This window comes from Egretta garzetta, unplaced genomic scaffold (assembly GCF_000687185.1).
Source record: "Egretta garzetta isolate BGI_Z169 unplaced genomic scaffold, ASM68718v1 scaffold18, whole genome shotgun sequence".
Classification (NCBI taxonomy): domain Eukaryota; kingdom Metazoa; phylum Chordata; class Aves; order Pelecaniformes; family Ardeidae; genus Egretta; species Egretta garzetta.
The window spans coordinates 579,588-603,988 of NW_009260616.1; the positions used below are offsets into that span (position 1 = coordinate 579,588).

Sequence of the window (24,401 nt, forward strand, 5' to 3'; positions counted from 1 at the left end):
TCCTGCCTGTGTCCTGCCCTGGCCAGAAGTGGGTGCCTGCCTGCAGGTGAGGAGCTGGCAGATTCTTACCATGGTTTGTACCAGAGGATGAGTTAACTAGAAATGATGATCCTTTTCAGTAAAGAAGGTGCATTTATAGGAAAGGGATAGCTTTTACTTAAAAAAGAAAAGCTTTAGAAAGTTCACTTTACAACAAAGCTTTGATGAGCTTTGGATGAAGAGCCTAGAGGAGACAGAACCATATATACAAAGATCAATGCCCTTCCGAAGGAAAGCTGGCTCGCTGCTGTGAGAGGCTACCAAAGCAGGGCTGTCTGTCTGTCTGTGAGGCTGGTGAGATGTGCCAGCCAGAACCCGTTGTCATTCCAGGAAGTAACCAGTCCCTGGGAGATACAACAGTTCTGCAATCATTTTTCATATGACGTAAAAAATAAATGGGGGGGAGACTGCATGAAAGGTAACATTTTCTTAAATGTGTGGCTGCACCTGGTGTACATAATTTAGTATTTTTGATAACTTACCAAAGCTTACTAAAATTAAACAGAAAATTGTAAATATCTAAATCACCTTCTTTTAAATGCTAACTAAAGCAGTAATGTAAGGAATCAGAAACACAAACCAAGCTATTAAGATTCTCCTCCAAGACTGGAAAATACAAAGAAAATGAAAGAGGATAGCTTTTGTTTGAGATTATTATGTGTAAATTCTTGTTCTCCTCTGAGGAACTTCTACCTTGTTATGCAAAGCTGGTGAGACACACACCGGTTGACCTCAGGAGCAACCTCTGTTACTCAGGCAGTACCTGCTCACCCTGTGCAGTCTCCCTCGTCACATGTATTATGTTAGAACCATGCAGACTCATGAATTTTTGGATCCTAAATCTCTCACCCTTGCCTAACTCTTGCAATGTTGTTGCAGAGCTGATGTGAGGCCCTAGCATGTCATTTAGATCTCCAGAAATTATTTAGCACACCCTATTTCTGCTAGCATTTATGAACACTATCCCTGAGGTGGCTGTCAGAGCCTGAGATATGCCAGGATCTCCTGGAATATTTTTTGTGGCTGCCTCTATGGCACTTTATGTAGTCTGTGGCTCCTGAGGTCGCTTACTCTTGCAAAAAGTGGGAAAAGTGAGAGGTTCAAGCAAATCAGAAGGGTATGATCTTACATAGCTTGCATTTGTATGAGGTATGAGCCTTATTATATTGTACTGATCTGATTTGGTTTATATTTCCTTTGTATCTCCCTCTTCCTCATTATCCTGGGTTGCCCTGAAATAAAGGAAGATTTCTTTTCTGCCCTGGCCTAACCATTGCTTCTCATGCCCGCTGTAAGCTATGACATGAAGAGCAGGTTGATAATATCAAATGCAAGACTGTGCAGAGATACCTCCACTAGCTGCAAAGACTAGCCTGCGAGTGGTATTGCTAACTAGCCCTGCTGGTGGCTTCGGCTAATTAACCCTGGCACAGTGCTATGGCCATATTGTTTCTGGGACCTGGACCTGTATGTCCGCACGGCACTGTAGATATAGCTGTGGAGGATTGGGTAGCAAGAGCCAGCAATCCCGAGATTCATCTGCGTGTTAGCTTCCATTTTCAAGGGTGGGTAGATACTTCTATCCAGTCAGATAAGCTGCTTGTTTAGAAAATAATGTATCTTACAAGATGACTAACAACGAGCTTTAAAAATGAGATTTACAAATGATTCATTAATCCAATCTTATCCCAGAGAGCTCTGAGAAGCTGAGATGAACATAAATGGAAAACTCAGTTGCCTTTACTGTTCTTACACACAATATTTTATCTGATTTGCTTTGGAAACACTTTCTTAAATAATAGCTCCTAGGAGGAAAAACCTTCATATCATAGCCACTTTGGGACAGCAGAAATACTCTCTCGTACTGCTTGTTTCTTTCAGTTTAGTCTTAACACAGAGCTGTAGGACTGGTTCCCACCAGACTAAGGATTTCAGATCAGTGATTACGCCACACACTGTGGAAGGGAGACAGTTAGTTTCTAAATTGAAAACAGATTCTTATCCTAGTGTCTGTCTTGGCAATATTTCTCTCCACCCATACAGATCTAAGGCACATTATATTCTCTGATGCCGCTCAACTGGTGGGTGGTCTTAGCTGGTCCATTAGCGTCTGCCCAAAAGCTTTCTTGGTTTTGCAGGTCTAAGCAGAATAATTTCTTACTTATGATGGTGAATATGGACAATGGAAATGTATGAGTGTGTGTAAAGGTGTCTATGCAATTCCTTCAGTCAGCCATAAAAGTCATCTCCTTTCTACTTCAACTAGGGTATGCCCGTATTGCGGCCATGAGTGAGCTTTCAGCTGGTCCACTCACCCAGCAGTAACAAGTTAGGTTCAGTTCAGTGGAACATCATTGGTTCCAGCTGTACAGGCAGGGTTGTACAACCTTTGCTGAAGTCCACTGGGAACCCCTTTTCTGAGCAGACACGCTTCTCAGTTCCTCAAGACATCTGTCTCAGTTTGGGGTGTCTTTGTTATTCTCGCCATCAGAACCCCTCTTGAAAATGAGATACAGGGTTCTAAGTCACCTGGCTATTTTTTGGCAACATTTTTTCCCCACATTATTCAATTCATCACAAAAACTTGGAAGGTGCTGATGCTCACTGTTCTAGTATAGTATTTTAAGCCATGGGTTGCATCAATTTAAACCAGAAATGAGGTATTGACAATCAGTGCGATGAGGGAAATGGGAATGAGGGGAAAATGGGATCCAGATTGTTTCCTTTGGGTTCAGACATTTTCTCAGGCATTCTCAATTATTCGGATATATTTTTGTTGCTCCTTGCCCTACTAGTGATAATGGAGTGATCGGTTAGTTGTTCCAGGGCATGAGCCAACATCTTATTTATAAAAAGAAGTGTCAGAGTGTTGAGCTAATTGAGGGATTCAAACGGCCGAATGTTCTGGGAGCACAAAATAATTGCACAGAAAGCACAAACAGGTCTGGAACAAAATGGAAATACCCTCCCTGAAAAATCCTTATGTAGGCAGTTGAGTGAGGAACGTTTCTGTTCACTGTCTGTTTCTGAATGGTGAAGACAATTAGTAGGCCAAAATGCTAGGTCTGCATTAGCAATTACATCTTCACAATTATTAGATTTTTTCTTGCCCGAGGGACAATGTTTGTTCCAGTTCAAGCTGAAAAGTCCAATCTAATGCGGATCTCGCTGAGCTCTTGAAAATCTTTTACACCCATGGTGCATTTATTCCACCCCCCACCCCCACTCCCCCCGGCCCTGCATCTGGATTTAATTATTACATTTCTTAAAAACAAGAACCAGCTGAAGTGCTGAAAGTGCTGTGGAGCCTATAGTTACATTCTATTTCTTCAGACCCTTCTTCTGGTATGGCTGCAATATGGGACTGAAGGTGGAAGGCAGTCCACATACACAGGATATGAGTTTACTCCCATATTATATTCAAGCAGCTCCACCAATTTTGTGCTCCTGATCTGCGCCTGCAAAACTGGGGGCAGAATCAGGTCCCTGTGTCCTTCCCTGCTGCCAGCTAGCAGTAGTGGTGCAGCTGTGCCAGGGTAGGCATTTTTGCTGTGACCCTGCCTTTTCTGGCTTGCTTTTCCCAAAAGAAGCATGCCGTGCTGGTAACATGCACAGAGTGTTCTCTGTGGTTACATCTGCACCAGCCAACTGAAGAAGGGCAAGGCATGGTTTCAGGCACGGGCTTATGATCACCCATACTGACTGACTTTTCATTTTCTGCCTTGACTTTGCTCTTTGACAGATTGGGATTTTCCCGACAATGCCCAGGCACAGCTCAGAGCATGGCATCTGTTAGGACGTGTTCCCACAAGGCAGTCTGCTTGGGACTGTTCTTTTCTCGGCAAACACAAAGAGAGCTTCGGCACACGGTCATGGGCTGTGTTATGCTACTCGACTAGGAGGTCCCCACACTGCTTTATTCGGTAATTCAGATGTAGCCGTTTACTCTTTTATCTAATGGTAAGAAAACATGTCATGTTTCTTTAGTTAGTACTGGAACTTGCGACTTGCCTGTGCATATATAAAAGCACAAAGGGTCTCTTTCTTCCACAATAAAGGGCTCCCTTGGATCCACAGCAGTGTTTGTTATTTCCAGAGTTTTCTCTTGAGTGTTAGGGTACATGAAGCGATGTGGTTCAGGGTTAAATGGTCTACATTAAGACATTTCAGCCTTTGTACTCATGGCTACCAGTCTTGGGTCAGGAATCTCATTACATTTGATCCAAAACAAACCCAGAAGAAAAGATGGTACTTGCCTCCAGGACTATTGTAAAAGAGGAGGCAGCTGGTGTGCTTGGGGAACTGAAGCTGAAGAACAGCACTCAAAGTGGCAGTCATGGCACATCAGCTGCCAAATCACTGCTAAGTTTAGTGTCAGCTGAGACTTGGTTGCAGCTGGCCAGCAGAGTTATGCCCTTTGCTGCTAGAGATAGAGTCAAAAGGTGTGCTTCCTTCCAGGTCTGAGAAGGAAAAACTCAACTTGAACATTATGGACAAGCTGGAGAGGTGGGCCTGTGTGAACCTCATGAGGTTCAACAAGGCCAAGTGCAAGGTCCTGCACCTGGGTCGGGGTAACCCCTGGTATCAATACAGGCTGGGGGAAGAAAGGATTGAGAGCAGCCCTGCCGAGAGGGACTTGGGGGTACTGATGGATGAAAAGCTGGACCTGAGCCGGCAATCATAGAATCATAGAATCATAGAATGTTTAGGGTTGGAAGGGACCACTAGTGGTCATCTAGTCCAACCCCCCTGCAGTGAGCAGGGACACTGCTATCTAGATCAGATTGCTCAGAGCCCCATCCAACCTGGCCTTGAATGTTTCCAGGGATGGGGCCTCCACTACCTCTCTGGGCAACCTGTTCCAGTGTTTTACCACTCTCATTGTAAAAAATTTCTTCCTTACCTCTAGCCTGAACCTACCCTGTTCTAGTTTAAAACCATTTCCCCTTGTCCTAACACAGCTGGCCCTACTAAAAAGACGTTCCCCATCTTTCCTATAGGCCCCCTTTAGGTACTGGAAGGCCGCAATCAGGTCTCCCCGTAGCCTCCTTTTCTCCAGACTGAACAAGCCCAACTCTCTCAGCCTGTCCTCATAGGAGAGGTGCTCCAGCCCTCGGATCATTTTTGTAGCCCTCCTCTGGACCCGTTCCAACAGTTCCATGTCCTTCTTGTGCTGAGGGCTCCAGAGCTGGACGCAGTACTCCAGGTGAGGTCTCACCAGAGCTGAGTAGAGGGGCAGAATCACCTCCCTCGACCTGCTGGCCACGCTTCTCCTGATGCAGCCCAGAGTTGAGTTAGCGGTGTCCCTGCTCACTGCAGGGGGGTTGGACTAGATGACCTCTAGGGGTCCCTTCCAACCCAAAACATTCTATGATTCTATGATTATCAAGCTTTTCCTCAGAGCCCAGGGAAAAGAAAATAGAAAAATGGTGCTCCTCTGTCTAATATAACTGTATTAGCCATAGATAGCTGTCAAGGTAGGACACATGAGCAAATAAAGCCCAAGTTTTTAATCCATTGATGAAAATAGTAAGACAAATTAAGTGGAGCAATGGATTCTTCCCTTCTTGACTGTTTCCCATCAAGATTTAATGTTTTTCTGGAAAGAACAGTTTAGCCAAACAGACGTTTAGGACTCAGTGTAATACTATATCCCTGAAACTCTCCATCTTTTGCCCTACAGGGGTGAATGAATAATCTAAACGTCCTCCACCCTTTTTAAAATCCATGGATCTAAGAGAGACCAGTCTGCTGGAAGTGCATGGCATTGCCATGGAAACAACAGCCCTCTGCTCCTTGGGGACGTTTACAAACCCAACCCAAACATGCTTGCTTTTGTTTATTTTTGTTATGAGCAGTATTTGGAATTGGCAGCCACAGTTCTGAGGCCTTTTTGAAGATTGTTTGCTTAGGCCAACTTCAGATAAATAGCCTACTGGCCTTCCTAAAAATAAAGATCTTTTCCTGCTTGACTATCTCCCAGTACCTTCATTTATGTAATTATTTATTGGAAATAAGAACATTAGAGAAAAAAGTCTGAGAAAGCAGTCCTCTACATTTGATGCTATTCCAATTTCTCTGTCCCTCTCAGAATAGGTAGTACTCTTTTCCAAAGAGATTCCTGGTCTTTCTCACCAACAATAAGGTCTTCACGTTCAGAAGTACTCAATCCCTGGCCAAGCGCTCACAGAAAGCATGCCAAATTTTCAGCATTCAGCAGGTCCCACCTGACATGTCTATGTCAGCCATGAAGACAGTCCCAGGCTGAACCCCAGAGGACCTCTGCGCCCCAGGTGCAAGTGCTGTGCGAACGCAGCTGTGGCTGTGCTAGTGCGGGGGCATCCTGGCCAGCATCCTCCACATCTGGGTTGCAGGACTCCCTGTGTAGGACGCCCAAACCACAGCAGGCTGGAAGTCATCAGCGTGGAGACATCCACATGGGAAGAAGCCAGCTAGACACCCTTTGCATGGTTTAATTCCTTCTATACTAAACCGCGTCTAAGGTAGTGGTCAGCTGTGCCTGTTGCTCTCTACTAACTGCAAAGGGGGACTTGGAGGGCTCACATGTAGGCACCTGTACTGCATACAAAGGCTGGGGAGATGAAACCTATTGCACGTCAGGTGTGCTGTGCTGTGTAGAAGCGTCCAGGTTATGGCTGCTATGCCACATATCTGGCCAAACTTCTGGACACCCTGTACCTTTGGAGAAGTGCAAGGGCTCTTAATGGTCTGTTCCACTAGTCAGTGTCTTCAGGTTGAGAAAGTGCATGCATCTAAAGGAAACCTTGGTGTCTGACAGGCCCAAGCAATTCTATTTCTACATTTGAGTTTAGGCTGATTCTGGCCAGTTCAGAGTGTGATCATGGGATGTTTCCCTTTGTCCAGATGGTGTCTCCTCTGATACTTACAGCTAGCTCTCCAGAGGAGCAGTATTATATTACCCTGCACTGCTGCCACCTTCCTCATTGAGTACTTGTGCGTTCAAAAATCTGCAAACAAAATCTTTTCAGCCCATCTCTGAGCTATGTTTTTCTTCTTCAGAGGACACAAAGCATACAGATACGCTGGCACCTTTGGTAAAGCTATAATTCTTAAGAGTTTGAAAATGCCACTGGAAATTTGCTATCTGTAAATTAATTTTATTGCCGCTAGTAGCTCAGTCCCGCTTTGGCTTTGGATAGCATAGAACATATTTAGGAAAGAAATCTGTAAGAAATTATTACCAAGACTTTGCACTGTCATCCAAAATACTTGGTTCTCACTGCAAACAGTGACTTTAGTTCTAGCCCATGCCGGTGAGATACAAGATTATCCCATTTTACAAAGAACAAAACTGACCCCTGCCATCATGTTAGTGCTGTCATATTCATTCCTGGCTCAAGTAGAGATTAAAAGCCATGGATACAGCTGGGAAGAAGAGCTCTGATGCTGTGAGTGACTTTGATCATCTCCAGAGCTAGTGACTTGAATAAAACTCCCCAAATAAGTACACAGCTAAGCTCTAGCACAGAAAGGAGCATGACCCCATTCTAAGGACACCTCTGGTTCCTTCCAAAATGCACACCTTTTGCTGTGCTAAAAATACTGCTTTGCCAAACTAGGATGTAAATAAACAAAGTGTTTCATTCCACGGACATCCCAGCTTAAACCCACTCTGGGTAGGCACAGATTGTACAGCTTATCATGCCTGGAAAGCATTAGCTACAGAGCAACCTTCTTCACCTCAGATAGACATATGAGTCTACTTCTGGAGTTCCATTTAGCAAGAAAGTACTGAGGGCACCAACATGACTTCTACAGCTGCTTTTCAGCTCAGGACATAATTGACTTCCAGTGCGTTTAAACATGGACTTTTAAAATCCAGACTGCCAGTTGTAGGCTGATGGACATTTGACCATTTCTTGCTCCCTAGGAGCAAAGTAACAGATGTTTCAAATTCCTCAGGTCAAAAATGTGTTATTCATAAGCACAGACACAAAGATTCAGTTCTTCTTCAGTCTGCTGGGCAACTTTTTGCAAGCAAAAAGAGCTGCAATAATACTGCGCCCCACTGTCCTGACCTTCCTGCCTTTGGTGGCCTGCAGGAGAAACACCTCTCCATTTGTTGCCAAAACACAAAATCCAGATCTACAGTACGCACTGTGTGCAACTGCAGCTTGGTGCCGGCATGTGCTACTGGTGAGCAGTGCACTCAGGAGCCCTGGACTCATTGCTCCCTTACACAGCCCCCATGTACTTTACTGACTATGGAAAAGGTGCTTAACTGCTGGAGGTTGCATTTTGGTTCCAGCATTCAGCATATGTAGTATTTAGGAGTACTTTGTGACTGCAGGGGGTCTCAAAAGTGTGTGTGTACATGGGGGTGGGTGAGGGTTAAGTAGGGGGAAGGATATATCTATATTTGCTCTGCAGGATCCTGCTGGTTGCTGCCTTGGTATCAGAGAACTGGATGGACTTCCATGTTCACTAGAAATCCTATGAACTGCACTTGCTGCGTAGAGTCAGCAGCTAGGAAAGCCTGCATGCATTTCCCTCCTTTCTGAATGCATAGGCAGCTGCACTGGTCCCATCAGAGATTGAGTTTACCTTACTAGTAGGGTGTTTATTAATTAATGCTCTGTTTTGAATGGTCTACATGGACATGCCTTTATGCTATGGAGATGGAGACCTATTTCCGGCAGAGGATGAACTGCCAAAAGATTTTATCCCCATCTCACATCTTATCCAGTCAATGCTCTGCCCATCCAAGTGGTGTGTGATGCTCTGGTGTACCTCACACCCAGACTTTTGTGGGTGAGGAACTCACTGGCACTAGCTCACCAGCTCTTGCTGGAAACACTTTTGTACCAAATATTGACTGCAGCTGAGAAACACTGTTAAGTAAGTCTTGGGATGAATTTGACTGATAAAGGTTAGAGCTGTGCTGGTTTTGTCTGTCCCAGGAAACAGTACATATTTTACAGGTACAGTAGCTCATGTAAGATATCTGAGAAGTGTGCATCAGCAGGTAATCTGCATTTCCTATTTGGCTTAGCTAACCATGAAAGACTGACACTTCATAACTAGGAGACAACAAATCACTGAACCCAGCATCAGATGCTGCCAAACACCTCTATATGACCAGACTCCTGATTTTTTTTTCCAAAAGGGTAGGACATTAAAAGAGTGCTTGTAATATTATTTGCTGCTTTGAATATTGTTTGGCATTGCTCCTCTTCCTCACAGCTTTTATCCTCATCTGTTCCACACATGATCACTAGACTGTTCACAAGATCACCAGCAATGTGTAACCAAGAGATGCAGAGCAAATCTCTGCATTTTTTCCTGTAATAACTACTATGGGAGAAGCTTGAAAGGGTGGTCTCTGTCTCTTAACAGCTGAAATGGTTGAGATAACAGATGGCTGTATTTAAACACTCCGATTTTGTTACTCCTTCAACCTGCCAAAAGGATCCATCTCTACAACTACATTTTCTCTAACTACGGTAGGCCATGTGGACAAATGATCTGATGGATCCTCTGTGAAGTGCATGACTTGGGGTAAAATTTGTCTAATTAAGTTCTCTCTGCTTTGTTTTGTTCTGACTTTTTGAGGCAGGAGAGAGAAAAATATTTCTAGAAGGTGTCCTTGGGCTCTTTATAAACAAGTATGTGATGACAGGTCTGGTATTGTCCTAACGGTCATTCATATCCCTTCATATGCCACTTTTTTGCAATCATAACTATATAATTGCAAATAATTTCTTTATCAATTTTTTCTAGCTCTGATGTGTCCCCAACATTTGGTTGGATTTGAATTTGCCAAAGGAGAAAGAATAATCATATGGATAGAAATTTGTGTAGTTACAATTTCCTCAAAAGCATAGTGAGTACTTGTAGCAATGAGGGGTTTGCTGGAGACAACATGTTCCAATAGGTCCGTTTATATGTAGTGAGGCATTGATTAAATCCATGGCTCCTCAGTTCCTATTTATAGCACGCATTCACTCTAGTTTTTATTTATAGGTTACCTTTTAGTCTTGTCTATATTATATGTCTCTCTTGTTGGCAACGAGGCTTGAATGTCATTTAAACAGTCTTACAGTAAATGCCAACTAGATGAGATGGTTGTTCATTGGCCTTTCTTGGGGGAGGCCTCTGTACTTCTTCTGGGCTGTTTCTATTAATGGACTATCTGAACGTTATGCCTGTGGGCTGTGGATCTCCACCTGCCCCCCATTGGCTCCCACAGCCCTTCTGCTGCTGCCTTGTTCTCTACTCATGCTCGTGTCCTCCCTGTCCATCTTTCCATTTCTCCTCCTACTCCTCCACTTTGCCTTTCCCTGCACCTGGTTCTAATCACTCACCACTTCATGACATATCCTTCACCTCTAATCTACTAATATCTTCAGAGCTATAGTTTCATTGTGTTGTTTGGAATTAACATAAGGAAAAATACTCCTTCTCCCTGAATGGATGAGAAACTCATCACCTGGTTTCTGTGCATGGACTCCTCTGTCCCTGACTCCTTTCATAAGGATACTGGGACTCAGGAAAACACATTCTTCTGCTCATCTCTTGTGTGACCATGAACATTACTTTTTCACTCAGTTTCTCCATCTGTAGAATGGAATAATGACCACAGAATCACAGAATCTCAGAATCACAGAATGATTGAGGTTGGAAGGGACCTCTGGAGGTCACCTGGTTCAACCTCCCTGCTTGAACTGGTAGCCTGGAACCATGTCCAGATGTACCCAATGCAACCCACAGCAGTGTACCCAATGTAATCCCAGATTAGAGTGTCTCAGGTGCATTTAGTGTAATCCACAGCAGTGACACAAGTCAACAACTTTTGAGAGAACTAGTCAGAACCACCAGAAATAATGAATATCCCCACATGGGCAGACATTTCTGGTAGTCATGATTAGCTTGTTTCAGATGCCTTCAGTGAATACAAAGCTGTACCCGGACCTAAGACTTCCGGTCTTTTTTTAATCCAGGGCTGAAAGGACTTCTTTGGCTTCCAGCTAAACAACCATACTTTAAAGCTGTTTGCATATTTACACAGCACTGCTTGGCATTGTGCCGTCTTTCCCATTTTTTTTCCTCCATCCTTTCTAAGGGATAGACCACACTCTGGTATTTGAGGGCAACTTTTATGAGTGACCTGCAAGGATTTACTGCCAACGCATACCAGATATACAAAAAGGATTAGTCAAAGAGGGTAGAGAGAAAGAATTACATTTTGGTGTTAAAATTTCATGTAAAAAGTTGAAACTAACTTTGTAGGAAAGCTTTTAAGATATTTAAGGAAAATCTGTTCAATTCATAAGAGGAAGAAAATATGAATATTGAAAAATTATTTGATACAGAAGTTGTTTTTGTTAAAATACCTTTCAGGGCATTTGTTTTTGTTAGATACAATGATTAAAACATTTTCCTCTTCTTGAAAAAACAAATGAAGAGCTGGAGCTCTTACTGAAGGTACAAATAACATTAGTTCTGCTGATAACCTCCCCTTTTAACCTGCCCTGTTCGTTTCTCTTCATTTGCTACATGCATCTTCCTAGACCAGGTCTTGGCTATGGAAGAGGTTGCTGTGAGTTCTTGCATCCACTGAGTTAAATAACTAGTTTTTTAAATAAAATGCCCTGGTGATGCGCTTTCTAAGAGCTGTCATACTTTAGCTTAGGTTATCATTTGAAGACATAAATGAATTTCAAATTCCCAGGCCTTGAGTAATAGCAAATTCAAGACTCTCTGTAGTTGAACTTATAAATCCCTATGAAGTGACATTTCAGAGGGATCTTTGTCTTTCTTTGCAGAATGAAGCTTTTAGAAGTTAGTAAGTGGCCTGTTGGCCAGATATGCTCTACCATCAAAGTCACTGTAAAGAGAGATGGACAGAAGTCCTGCTCTACACCATGAGGTACTCCAGAAACATGCGGACAAAAGCAGACATCTCCTCTGCAATTTTATTTCTTCTCTGTTGATTTTCACTAAATTTGTCCAAGATTTGAAGCCTCACAAAACCTAGAGGATTACAAACAAACAAGCTTGCTCACCAGCTTCCTGTTAGGCCTCCAAGCTCTATTTATAATTTCTATAAGCCTTCATTACCTCTGGTCTACAGTATCAAATTCTTCTGAACTAAGAAAGGTCACATTCTAACTATTATTACGGGAGAAATTAATTCAGCGTGTGACATCATAGCTAGACAGTTAATTACCCCAGACACTACAGCTGTTAGAGAACTGTCTGCATGCAAAAAGCCACTCTACAGTGTTTACCATTTCAAGGGCAGAAACCTCATGCAAATTAGTCATTTGCAATTTCAAATTTATTTTTAAAATTGTAAACATTTCTGAGAGGAACAGATTTTTTAGCTTAGTCTCCAAATCAATATTCATGATAGTTTTATAACAAGCACCCTGGTACATTAAATTCCTGTGTTGTTCTCTTAAATTTCTGACATTGTTAACTTTGAAATATTTATTGCTTCCAGTGCTCCACTGATGTTGTAAATTAGGAATTAACCAGAAGTTGGTGAAGAGTTTTGGGCACAATACCGATAAACTTTTTTTATCCACTTATCTTGACAGGTAGCTCAGTTCTAATTGCATTTAATCAGATTACAAACTAAAGCAGTTATGTGAATTACACAATAACAAGCTTTCTGTTTTGTTATTTAGCATGCAAATGTAAAAGCAAATTCTTTCTTGCTGAAGTAGGCATTCAGTGAAAACCCCCAATATTGTTGCATATTCTTGTTTTTTAAACTAAATTCTAAGATGAGACAGGTTCAATGAAAGCTAAAGTCTCACTGGGTGCATTTGCCATAGATCTGGGAAAATTAATATAATAATGGGTTTTTCTCGGTAAGTGATATAAAACGCTCATTAAAGCTGCAGTGGTGTGTTTTTGTGAAGCTCAGTAATTTGAATATTCAAACATGAAAAAAAAATAAAGCAGGGACACGGGTTTTGAATCTGTAGTCTTTTTCAGTAAATGAACTGTTCAATGAGTGATGAAACAAATGAAGCCCTTTTTCCTGTTACTAGTGTACTTTCTGTCACCCCCCATGCGTGGATCTCAATACTGCCCCTTTTTGTCTGCATCCCCAGTGATGCCCCCACCAGAGAGCACAGGGCTATGGCTGGTCCGGAGCCACGCATGCAGTGTCTGGCCAGTCTGCAGCTGCTAAAGGATATATCTGATGACTGAATTTAGCTCATTTTTCCAACTGTTGCTGTGTTAAACATCAACTTAACAGCATAAGGTCTCCCTCATTTATATATACAGAGGGGTTGAGCTCTCCTCAGCGTTTACTGAAAAAACAGTGGTTACTTTAAGGGGGACAGGACAAGGCCCTGGGTTAACAATAGCTTGATTTGAAAACTTCACTTGCTGATCCCTGACTTGCTATCCCTGACAACTGAGAATATTTATGTATCACCTGAGGAGTTATCAACTCATCAGCTTCCAAACCAGAAGTTTGATGATAATAAAGAACTGATTGTGATGCTGATAGAAACCCTCTTCCTGAAGTTTTACACAAAGAGCTTAGAGATTGCTAAAACTAAAACTAGCAAGACTGAAACTAGTTGCTCCAATTCTAGGTAAAATCTTGCTGACAGGGGAGATGATAAAGAACAAAAGTTCCCTCTGTTTCTCCCAGTTGCATAGTAGAGCTAGCAGTCGGAGAGAGAGTGAATATTGCACATGGGTAATCCCCAAACCAATAAGCAAAGCAGAGCATGGGCAACAGGGAAAAATGGCAAGGAACCCTCTCCCCAGCCCACTGCCACTTTCTGTTGTCGCTCCCTGAGTGGGCTTGTGCATGCCTTCCTTAGAATAGCGACAGAGTAACCGTGACTCCTGCAAAAACAAGCAAAAAGCCAGATGCCTTTATGCAAAGCAACAACATTATCTGTTACCTTGACTCCCTTATGCTTCTATGCTTGTATTTAATTAAAAAAAAAAAAATTCCTGTGTTGAAAATGTTTCCAGACTGTTGCCCCTTCCCCAGTCCAAGTGGAAAACAAAATGCCATTCAGCGACAGAGATGGGGTTGGATCCAACATAAACATTTCCCAGCTAGGCATTCTCCATAGAAGCGCGTAGTCATTTTTTTCCATATACAGTGGGAAAGACAAAGCCTCTGCTTAAAAGGCATTCTTCTCCAAAAAGGGGGAGGGCTAAAATGTTTTAGCTGTCTGCAAGCTGGCTAAAGATTAGAGATTAATACCAGCCTCTGCTCTAATGTCCTTATTACTATAGCCACTAAGTAAAAAACTTGCTCGTACAGATGCTCACTGTTGGAAATAGAAAATCTGCAGTTGGAAAGGTGGCAATTAGATTTTCCTCTTTCAAACAAAATGCCAAGCTTTTTCAAGGAGAACAATTTACAGGAAAAAGGATAAATAATTCTGCGTTGTTTCCTCATTAACCACCCTCCACCCAGTCCCCACAAAACATTCACATGAAGTGTGCGTTCTGAGTCATACTTTCTCCTCCTGAGTCCCCCAGATAAGTGAGGCATAACCAGTTGACAAACCACAGCACTCCCGGAGAGATTTCCAGGTGGAGACAAAAATTTTCAAGGGATAAAAGAGAAAAGCAGCCTTGAAAGCTGGTACGCTTGTGCTCGTGGGACACTGCTAAAAATGAGCGGTTAAATCTGAAGTTTCCTTTGATTTCCCTTTTGCAGCAATTTCCCCCACCCCAGATTTCTAGTATTTCCTGGGTTGATCTTGCAGCTGTTTTTGAAATGTTGGAATAACAGTAGGGACATCGAGTGGTCTGCTTGACCAATAGCCAAGGCTACCAGTTTAAAAGCCTGTTAGCATGAGACACAAGCCACAGTGTGAAAAACATGAAAGATCAGGAGAAAGAGCTTTCATCCATCTCTCCCTCCCAAAGGTGGCCCAACTGTGGACAAAACACGCAGCTGCAGGGGATGGCTGATGGGAAAGTGCCATGTTTCTGGACTGTTCTCCCAGAACAGTTTCCCCCTTGATGGTGCCAGTGCTTTGCAAATGTGAGAGAAGGAAGGGAGACAGCTTGGCATGGTGAAATGTGTGCTAGAAGCCTTACATCCAGCATGGAGGTGGGCAGAGGCCAGGGCTCGGGAGAAGGGATAATCTGCCCAATCTCTCACTGCCTCTCAATCCATTGCTTGTTTCGTCACAGGCATGGTCTGATAATGAAGAAATTAGTTTCTTGTTGGCTCAAAAAAGGGGAAGAATAGATACATCAAGAGTGAAAAAAAAGCCAGTCTCTTCCCTCATCTCTCACAAAAATCCCTTGCCCAAATCCCTGCTTCCAGCTGACTTAAAAGTAATTAGCTGCTGCCTCAGAGACTCTGTCGAGCCTCTGCAGAAAATCCTTGCCACTGACGGGAAGTAGGGAGCCACAGAAAACCACTAACCTGCAAAAAGCTGAGTAAGAGACACAAACCCCCTCTGACCTTACACCATATCTAGACCTTCCACGCCTGCCCACCTCCCCCTGGCCTCAGTGGGCCAGGCTGTGTTAGCTTTTCTGGGGCACCTTGGTATGGTAGGATTTTAATTGCTGGGGTAGGGAGGGTTGTGCCGTGTTTTGCCCTGCCAACTCTTTTATTTATTTTGTTTGTTTGTGTTTGGATGCTGGGGCAGATTTTCTCTGGACAAATGCTTTCTTCCACAGAGTGCTTTCAAGGAAGGGTCCCTGGAGCCAGGAGTGGGGAGCACAGCATAAGGGTGTCATGAATGGCAGGCTCTCTGTGGGTCTCCACAGGCTACCATCCAGGCTCAGAGATAGGAAAACAGAGGGAAACCCTAGGACATACTGGCCTTGCATTAGCCTTGGAAGACAAGAACTCTGCTGACCTCTTGCTGCTCAAAAGACCTTTCATGCAACAGTAACAGGATGCATCATAGGGTGGTAACAGGGTACAACGCAGCCCAGAAGTGATCCGGCTTAGTTGCTGTTTCCGTGTGCTTTTTCTTCCACCTGATGCCAATGGTGAAAGGTTGAATGAGTTAATTTTTATTCATTTTTGTTGGGAAGACAGAGTCAAACAATGATTCAGAGCCTTACAGTTTTAGCTAAAATGCAGGTAGAGTATTTTTATTTAGTAATTATTAAATTATATTTCAAATTAACATCCAAGTGTGTCAGTTCTTCCCATGCTCCCTGGCTTCCATATGTCGTGACTTAAAAAATAACATTTCAGTTCTTCTTACAGTCTTGTAGACTTGGAATAGTAATTTCTAAAATATTTTTCACAACCCTCTGTTAGTCTTTGGCCCATAGTAGGTATCTTAGTAATTCTTGAATGCTGGGGTTTTAGCACTGTTTCTTGCTGGTTTGTCTTAAAAGAAAAATAAGGAGTTCTAGTATTTCTGAGGCATTTATTTTAAGAAAATAACCATCTAAAGAATTGCACAATACAGCTAAACAGGAACGACAAAGCCAGATCGTATTTACTGCATTTTAGTCAATCTCTGTTTGCATTGCCAAATACACACTATATGTATCCTGACTGATAGTTAGGAAAATCTCTTTGAGATCATTTAACGACAAAGAATTAGATTTCAAAACCTGTGGAGCTCTAACAGCTTTGTATACACTACTATTCAGCAATTGTTGAATCTTGCATTAGGATGCATAACCCAAACATCCCCAGCTCACAGTGGTGTCTGGAAATGAACTGGGATCAGATCCAAACATTCAAGAGGACCAATTAAAATATAGAAAACAAGGGTGTCTGTATTTTGGTGTTTGAAATCTAAGTCCAGAAGCAAATTGTAAATTATCAGTAGCTGGTTATATATTGCTCAGAAACGAGACCCATTTTTCACAGCTCTTGAGCACTAGGAGCTCTGATTGTTATTAGTTTAAATCAAGACAAGTTCTCCTTCAGAAACCAATTCTTTTATTGCTTCTCATGCCCCCGGAAAAACTGGATTTTTAATTCCTTCCCATGTCATGAATAAGAGGGGGCATGAAATGCCTTTTACTGGTTTTCACAGCCCTGAATAAGCTTTGGGGCACTTTGCTGGTACTTGCCCAAAACTTTGTGGGAACTCGCTGCAGTGGAGTTTAAATTGCATTGTTCTGGTGGGTGCTTTATGCACCTTCTTGAAATGGAGAACATTTCCCACTATCCAACTGCTCTATCCTGTGCTTCCATTTGCTTCAGCTTTCTATGATTTAAAATGTTTGGGGTCTGGTGGCTCTACTCCAAGCAGCTGATTTTCATTAAAGCCTTGATGAGAAACTTAAGCTGGAATCACAAACATCTGCAGTAAAACTTCCTCCCCACTAATAGACATTTCTCAGAACATAACCTTGTTGTACCAGAAAAAAACCAGCAGCTAGAAATCCAAATTGCCCATTATGGGAGTTAACCTAACATAACCTCAAGGGTCTGAAATGAATTTGTTTAAAGATCTGCTTTTTTAAAGGTAGATGCAGTTCCCATTAGCTTACAAGAATATAAAGGATTCTGTCAAGCTAAAACCCTTTTTGGCTCACACCTCAGGATTAGGTCTTCTGCTGCTTCTTTTAGTGCTAGTTTGTTTTCAACAGATTAATGCCACGAGTAAGGATCAAATTGTGGTTTCTCTAAACAGTCTGCAAGGCTTTCTGTTCCAACCTTTATGTGGGAAGGGGTGAAGGCAATTTGGTGATTGAGTCCTCTTAACAAGAGGCTGCGACTTTTGATTGCTCTCTTTTATATGTTTTATGTGAGCCATTTTAGAGAGGTGAGTTTGTCACAGGTCCCATGCTAATTATTGCTTATCGCTTTAGAGAACCAGAAAGCAAGCCCCTCAAATACTGTTTCTTGCTTTTGAAAATTTAGATCAGCAGCTGCTGGTAGAAGTCAGGTGGGCAAAAATGATTGTCAAGCATGTCATTTTAACATGCAAGGTCCATCAGATAACTTCTGCCTCTTACAGTCTCTTATAGTAAATGGCTATTTTTGCCTTGACTATGATAATTGTTTCCTTTAAAGGACTTCTTTTGCCTTTCCCCTGAGCCAAACCCACTGATGCTGGAAACAGTTTTCCTCTTCCATCCGTCCAACAATATCATGCCTTCCTTCACTCTGGGAATTGGCTTCCTGCCCTGTCCCAACTTCTTCATTTTTTTCTTTACCCTTAAGGCTTTTGATTATCTCATTCTTGCTCTAATTTTTTTCCTCTCCCTTGTCTTCTTCCTGCTTTAGCTTGCTTCCTTTCCCACTATTTGCTTCACTCCTTTCCATAGAGGACATTTGAAATTTTCTTTTCTTTCTTGGCAAGTGTCTCTGCAAAATGTCTGTCTTCCCTGTCTTCCAGTAATCCTTCCTACACTCATCTCCTAGACTGGGCTCTCTTTGCTATTTTCTTGACCTCATGCAGTCATTTACATCAGAATGAAATTAATCTTCTTCTGGATATCACTTTACATTCATTTTGCATTAAAGCGAGTGACTGCACAACGTGAATCACAGGGAATCATTTGCCATATTCTCTAGTGTTTGACGTCTTGTATCATTGTTCATGCTCACCTTAGACTCTGTACTCTTCCACTGTTTGCAAGGAACTTTATTCCTACTGGGGAACAAAATCTACATCTATATAATTGAAATCAGTGGAATTTACAAACGTAAGCGTTGACAGTGGCAGGCTTCAGACCCAAATGGTAGTGTATGACCTGCCTCTTATTTTAAAGTCATGTGTTTGACAGTGGGATATAACAGTTCTCAGAAGTTACTTCTGGTTTTCAGTTTTGACTCTGTGCCTTACCAAAACTGGAAGCGTCTCACCACCCCCTTTCCTTCTGCTATGTCCAAGCTAATGCGTAGAACTCCAAATCAAAGATTTCTGATATTTGCCACTTGCTTGTTTGCTTTCATCTGATATCTGTCTGTCAGCTTAAAATCCTTTGCTTCCAACTCTGATGAATCTTCCTTGTAAAACATTTTAATCTATCCTTATTTGGAAAAATCAGTCTCTGACTTAATGCCGCCAACTGCGGTTGGGTTATACTGATGAGCTGGATCCAGCGCTTTGTGCTCATTCTCTTTCTGCTTCTCACTGTCTCCCCATACACATCAGGATTCAGCACATGACGTCTCCCCTGTGTCCTCTTACTGCCTTTGTGAGCCAAGGAACTTAAACATCCTAAATAGCAGACAAGCAGCTGAGTACAGCTGAGTACCTGAGAGTGCTCTTCATATTGATCTGCCTCTTGATAGACAATTCAGCACAATTGGATAAAGTCTCCACTGCTTAATTACCTTTGAAATTAAAATTTGTAACTAACTTGTAGTCTGAACTGGGTCACCTTCAGTTTCCAGTTGTTGCATATGATGAGACCTTCTTTTGTTAGACTAGCGAGCCTATTATTAATTTCTTTTTGCCTGTATATGTGCTTACACAATAAGTTCAAAGCTTTTTCTTAACCTCCTTCTGAGCTAAGCAGCCACAGCTGAGCTGTCTTCCAATTCTTAACACTGTAAGACTTCTCATGATACTTTTTCTGAATAATTTTCATCAATTTATAAGCATTCTTCTTGAAACAGAGGCAGAGAGCTAGATACATTATTCCATGATGGTGACTACCAGTGCTCATTATGCAGGTAACACAACATTTCATTGGGTGGGATATAGTCCAATTAATTTAAACATCTACATTTTGTGGCCGAGCCTTTAGCTGATTAGTAAAGCTGTCCTGAAGAGAGTACCAAACATAGTCCTTACAGAGGAAGAGGCTCCTTTGAGGGCCTCAAGGGAAGACAGCTAGGAATCAGAGGTTTAACAAGCCTGGTGTCTCCATTACTGCATGGGGAATTTGGGTTTATACTTGAAGACAGTACCTGATTTGGATTGAAAAAGTTTAGGTACAGTTTATGTGCCTAAGTGTACTAGATCACACACTGGTTAACAACCAGGACACCAAGCTACCAGATGTTGCCGAGGTCCAATTCAGACCCATGGTCTGCTCTGTGAGCAGATACAACATATTAGCAGAATATTGGAAATGCAGTTAGTTCTCTTCTCTCTGGCACCAAGAGGCTTTCATTCAAATCCAGGGCACAGAAAAAATCCATGTGACCTTTAATTCTGACTTTTTAAACAACTTCTCTCAGTTCCTCTGCATTTAGAGTTGCCAAACATGGGAAAGGAAGAGGAGTGGAAAACTGAGAAATATTCACTAATATGCGTTTACATTAATTGGGGTCTCCTGTTCTTCTATAGGTTCATGATATCAGACTCTTACCAAGATTTAAGAGCATCCCACCAGTTATAGCTTGGAAACTCTCACCAGCAGTTTCAGACTTTGCAAATTTCTGAAGATGTCATGTAGAGCAGAATCATCTGTGGGGCAAATGCTGACCAGCACCTGCCCCGCACACTGAAACACCGTGTTTTCTGTCTGCCCTGATCCATGACCCGGCTTTCCAGTGGCGTTTCACATTGTGGTGGACTGGCACCACAGCCCGACATGAAGCACCATCCATGGCTCCCTAACTCTGCCTTGTAAATCTGCCCCCTTTGTATAATTTGGCACTGCTCGACATGACTAACAGCCTCTGTCTGCTCGGGAGAGCTATAGGCCTGAGTCAATATTTAGACGAAGCAGCTGAATCAAACCGCACTGTGTAAAGGAGTTTACTCTGTGGTTCACTCTGAGCTGTGGGTTAAGAACTCGGGCTTCGAAAGAGGCTAAATTCAAGCCTGCTGGGATAAACCCTGTTCCCAGGGCCGAGGAAGGGGATGTGGACTGTGGGAAGAGGAAGCTCTCTGAGGACCAAAGCAAATGCTCAACTGAGAGACTACCAGACCATCACTCTCTGGCCCCTACATCAACCTCCAGGCTTAGCGCTGATTCCCCAGCTTCTGTTAGAACTATGTACATGGATCAATGGGTAAGCAGGTTCTCACTGTTAAAGAGCCATCAGCCTGTCCCAAAAGAGCATTGTACTGGGCCTCCTTGGAGATTGCTATGGAGGTGTGCCCTGAAATGCAATAGTAAGGTGAATCTGCAGCTAGCGAAGGGGCCTGAAATCCTGGCTCCTTCTTCATGAAACTATAACATCCTGCAGCCAAAGGGCCTTGGCGTGACGACAGCAGGCAGCATCATTCATTTGTCACATGGGATCCAGAGTCTGAATGCTGCCATTGAAGGGGCTGAACGAAACTGCTAGAGCACACACCAGTTAGTGAGTCTATTAGATTGGACTGTACAAATGAAACTTTAGGGAGGATTGAAATGGTGAAGGAGACTAAAGCATCATTCCGCCGCAGCGTCCAAGATACCTCACAGCACTTTCCCAAGCTGAAGTCTAATATATTAAAGTGAAGCAATGTGAACTGTGTCTTTGGGAAAACCATACTACACAATCATGTTGAGAAAGGCTAATAATCACTTATACCCGTTACCCTATGAAAAGCAGCTACAAAACCCATCCAGCTCTTAAATCAGGCATTTCATTGAGGGACGTTCCATGTTAGTAAGCAACAGGTGGCAATGCAGCTTCCCAGGGCTGATCCCAGGCCAGAGGAGAAGAGCCATACATCCCACATCGTGGAGCATGTCCAAGCCTGGGATGGCTTCCGAGAAGCCCTGTGCCGAGCAGAGGAGGGTTTAACCTCCCATTTTCTCACACAGGTCATGTTTCACGCCGAGTCCCTGGCAGGGTGGGCAGGCGTTTCCCGAGGCTGCCCAGCTGCTTGGAGCCGCTGCAGCGGGGGGGACGAGCTTTGCCCAGCCCGGCCGTAACCCCGGCTGTCTGAAGGGCTTGTGCGCTTGTTTCCACGGCTGTTAGTTCTGGCAATCGGAGTGTAGGAGGAAAATTAGCCGTGTGATATCAGAGATTGCGATCTTGATATTGTCACAGCGACACGGCTGTGCTAATCTCACCTCATTTTTGGATGTTATGCTAGAAGAACTACTCGTTCCCTTCCCATGACCTTATGCAACTCAATTTGCCTCCTACTTTGCATCTCCCACGCATGAGACATTACTGTCCCCCCCCTCCCCTGGTGTATGCTGGAGTAATTTATTGTTTTCTCAAGCTGTATGTCTGAGTAGTCCATTCCTGAGGCAGCCTTGCTAGAACGAGGAGTATCAAGCAATCCCAAAACACAGGGGTTGCGGGAAATTTTTCCACCGTCAAATTGCTTCTCAGATCTCTCTAATTTCATTTGTCATTAATCCCAGCCTCATACTTTTTGGAAGTCTTAAAATCTCTGCAGGTGTTTTCTCTGCAGGCAGTTTCCTACACGTGTTTGATTTATTATCCCCGCTCTCCCCGCGAAAAGGAACTTCAGATTTTGGAGGTGGATGGGATTCAGAGACAAAAGCACAAACTTCTATGGTACAGTGTTAGCCATCAAAAGACAGACTCTTTCTGGAAGTTTAAGTGAATTGCAATTCCAGGAACTACAACAAGGCAAGCAGAAAAGCGCTGTGACAATTAACCCTTGTAAAATAGCTCTGTTTGGACAGGCCTGTTTAGTTATGTTGGCAGGAAAGTCAGGGACGTGCTAAGCCAGCCTCACTGCAAAGTACAGCAGCTGTCTGCTCACAGCAGGCAGGGCATGTGTACATTTTGAAGTCTGAACTGTATCTCTCCAGTCCCGAAATGCAATGTCTCAGACCCCCCGCAAAAAAAAAAAAAATCTCTGCTATCGCTTTAAGGATTGAATGATTAAGCTAACGTTAACCAGATGGGAGCTTCAAGACAGACAGATGAAGGCAGAAAAGCGCAGACACTAGAGAGAGAAGGGAGTTACTGTACCTCAGCAAAAGGCACCCAACTTCCAGTAGCTACTGCCTGCTGCTGCCCTCTGATAACAGTGGCTTCTTGCGTGCTGACCGCTGAGCTACCTTCAATGTCAAACTGAAAAACGCCTCCCTCACTCGAGGCTGTGCTGGAGGAGAAGCATCTCAAAAAGAATAATATAGGAGAGACGAGGGGCCAGGCGGAGATCAAAGCCATTTCCTCCCCTTACATCCAGCAGTGGTCTTCTAGCGTCTCAGTAATTGTTTACCCTCTTCTGCAATCAGCCCCCCTTGGCTTAGTGGTGCCTCAGTTATTTTAACTTTCTTTCAGCGTTCAGTTTCCAGATGTGGTACTTCAAGGCAGTCTAACCAGATCCTTATTTGAAAGAAAAAAAAAAAAAAAAGGAAAAGAAGGGAAGAAAAGCGCTTTTGCTGCCTCCCTCGTTCACTCTCTGTGCCTGTGGCTCGTCTTTTTCCCCAGAGGCTCCAGCTCAATAACATACAGATGGGCAGTGCTTAAGCAGAGAGTGTCAAACAGAGATTGTATTCCAGGAAAGCACCGCTGGCTCCCCAGCCACCTTATCTCCCCCTGTCAGGATACAGACTGACGCTCTACTCGGTGCTCTGGCTTCCTTCACATGTTCACATCGTTCCCTTTTTTACCTTTCGTGTCGAGACCCTCCCACTCAAACTTTGCCGTTCAGAAAGTGAGGTCACCCTTTCCTCCCCCCACTCTACCCTCCCACAACTCCATCCGACTGCTCCACGCGAAGCATTGACTGTCATGACTGTTTATTTTTTAACATCTCCAGTTTATTCAGTGGAAGGCAGAAAGGTGCCAAATTAATTTAACACCCCCCCCCCCAACGCTAGACCAACCTTTTCTTTTGGCATGGGGGAGGGGAGGCTGTGGGCGGGAGGAGGAGGAGGAGGAAGAGGAGGAGGAGGAGGGAGACAGCCTGGCTGTGCCATGGGCTAATAGGACTAAGTGGTTTCTCTAACATGCTTCATTCAGATCCTTTCCCTCAAGCCCACCTCTCAGTTTCTCGTCGGCTCGTGAAAAAGAATATCGTTCACTGCGCTTTTGGAAAATGACTTCATTCCTCAGGCTCATGAACTTTTATTTACAAAGAGCATCTTGTATTCCTTTTTCAAGAGATGCTTTGTGAGGCCCTGGTAACAAGGCTTGCAGTGTGTGTATGAAAGTGAGCTGAATATATTCCCCACAGCTGACTTAATTTTATGACTACAATCTCAAAAAGACAACGCAGTAACCCTTGCTAGGTTTTGGGACAAAGTCAGGGTATCATTATACCAATGTGCACCATTCCAGCCAAGGGGTCAGCACCCAGTCCCTCAGCTGTTCTGTGTGCAGGGGTTTGTAGCACCATTGGCATGTCAGACTTCATTCTTAAATCTCAGCAGAAATTGGCTTATTGGGCTTCATTACTCATAGAATCACTCAGGTTGGAAAAGACCTATAAGATCATCAAGCCCAGCTGTTACCCTAGCACCGCCAGATCCACCACTAAGCCATGTCCCTGTGCGGATCCTTCTTTCTCCTTCCCTCCCCACTTTCCTATCTGATTGAAGATATTATGGACCAAGGAAGCAGT

General features: G+C 43.3%; 1 protein-coding gene across 1 annotated transcript in view; it reads right to left on the reverse strand.

Moving 5' to 3' along the window:
- Window positions 1–23,002, reverse strand: part of LAMA4 (laminin subunit alpha 4) — a 104,582-nt gene extending 81,580 nt beyond the window's left edge. The window contains exon 1 of the mRNA XM_009645211.2: window positions 22,802–23,002. Within this exon, the coding sequence (XP_009643506.1) occupies window positions 22,802–23,002 (201 nt within the window). The remainder of the gene's footprint in view (window positions 1–22,801) is intronic.
- Between the last annotated feature and the right edge of the window lie 1,399 nt (window positions 23,003–24,401).